The following is a 624-nucleotide window of genomic DNA, read 5'->3' as shown; positions in this document are numbered from 1 at the left end:
GAAAGAGTTAACTATTCCAGACTATAGCAAAAAGCCAACCCAAAAATACTGGTATATTTTTTTTTTATTTTATTTTTTTCAGACGATTTCTGAGGAAATGTTTTACCAGCTGAGTAATATGCTTCCACAAATCTTCAGAGTATCCTCTACATTGACTCTGACTTCTAAGCACTGACTTCCGTGCAGCAGTAAGATGTATCCTGCTGATAAAGGATGAGGTTACAGAGATTCTGAACTGGAATGTCTCTTTTCTGAGAGAAGATGACCCTGAAGTGATATTTGTTGTGATTTCAAGAATCGTGTTGTCATAATAAAAGATAAATGCTGTCTGTGCTTGGGTGTTAGCAGTTGATTTTTGCCTCTTGCTTTGTTTCAACACAGTATTAAGGTTGAAGTCCTCACCTTTTTCTGAAGGACGTTAAATGTAACTCAGTGTATGTAATCTACAGAAATATATAGTAGTAGGGCTAAGAGCTTATGGTAGGAATAAGATCTTCTGGGTGAGGTTCAGGTTGTGGAGTTTTAAAAACGTTTTCTGAATTTGCTTCGTGACATTTAAGAAAATAAAAACCATGTCAGGTGTCTCCTTAGAATAACTTCGACATAATTTGTCACAGTTGCCCT

The 624-nt window shown here is 36.1% G+C and overlaps 1 protein-coding gene across 1 annotated transcript in view; it reads left to right on the top strand.

The window, feature by feature from the left end:
- The window catches only part of LOC104489308 (chromosome unknown open reading frame, human C12orf4), a gene marked incomplete at its 5' end in the record, with an annotated part of 17,794 nt that extends 17,496 nt beyond the window's left edge, over positions 1-298 (top strand). The window contains one exon of the mRNA XM_010131454.1: positions 83-298. Within this exon, the coding sequence (XP_010129756.1) occupies positions 83-175 (93 nt within the window). The remainder of the gene's footprint in view (positions 1-82) is intronic.
- Positions 299-624: the final 326 nt, after the last annotated feature.

This window comes from Buceros rhinoceros, unplaced genomic scaffold, assembly GCF_000710305.1.
Source record: "Buceros rhinoceros silvestris isolate BGI_N320 unplaced genomic scaffold, ASM71030v1 scaffold7152, whole genome shotgun sequence".
Classification (NCBI taxonomy): Eukaryota; Metazoa; Chordata; class Aves; order Bucerotiformes; family Bucerotidae; genus Buceros; species Buceros rhinoceros.
This window is presented reverse-complemented; position numbering and strand designations above follow the sequence as displayed.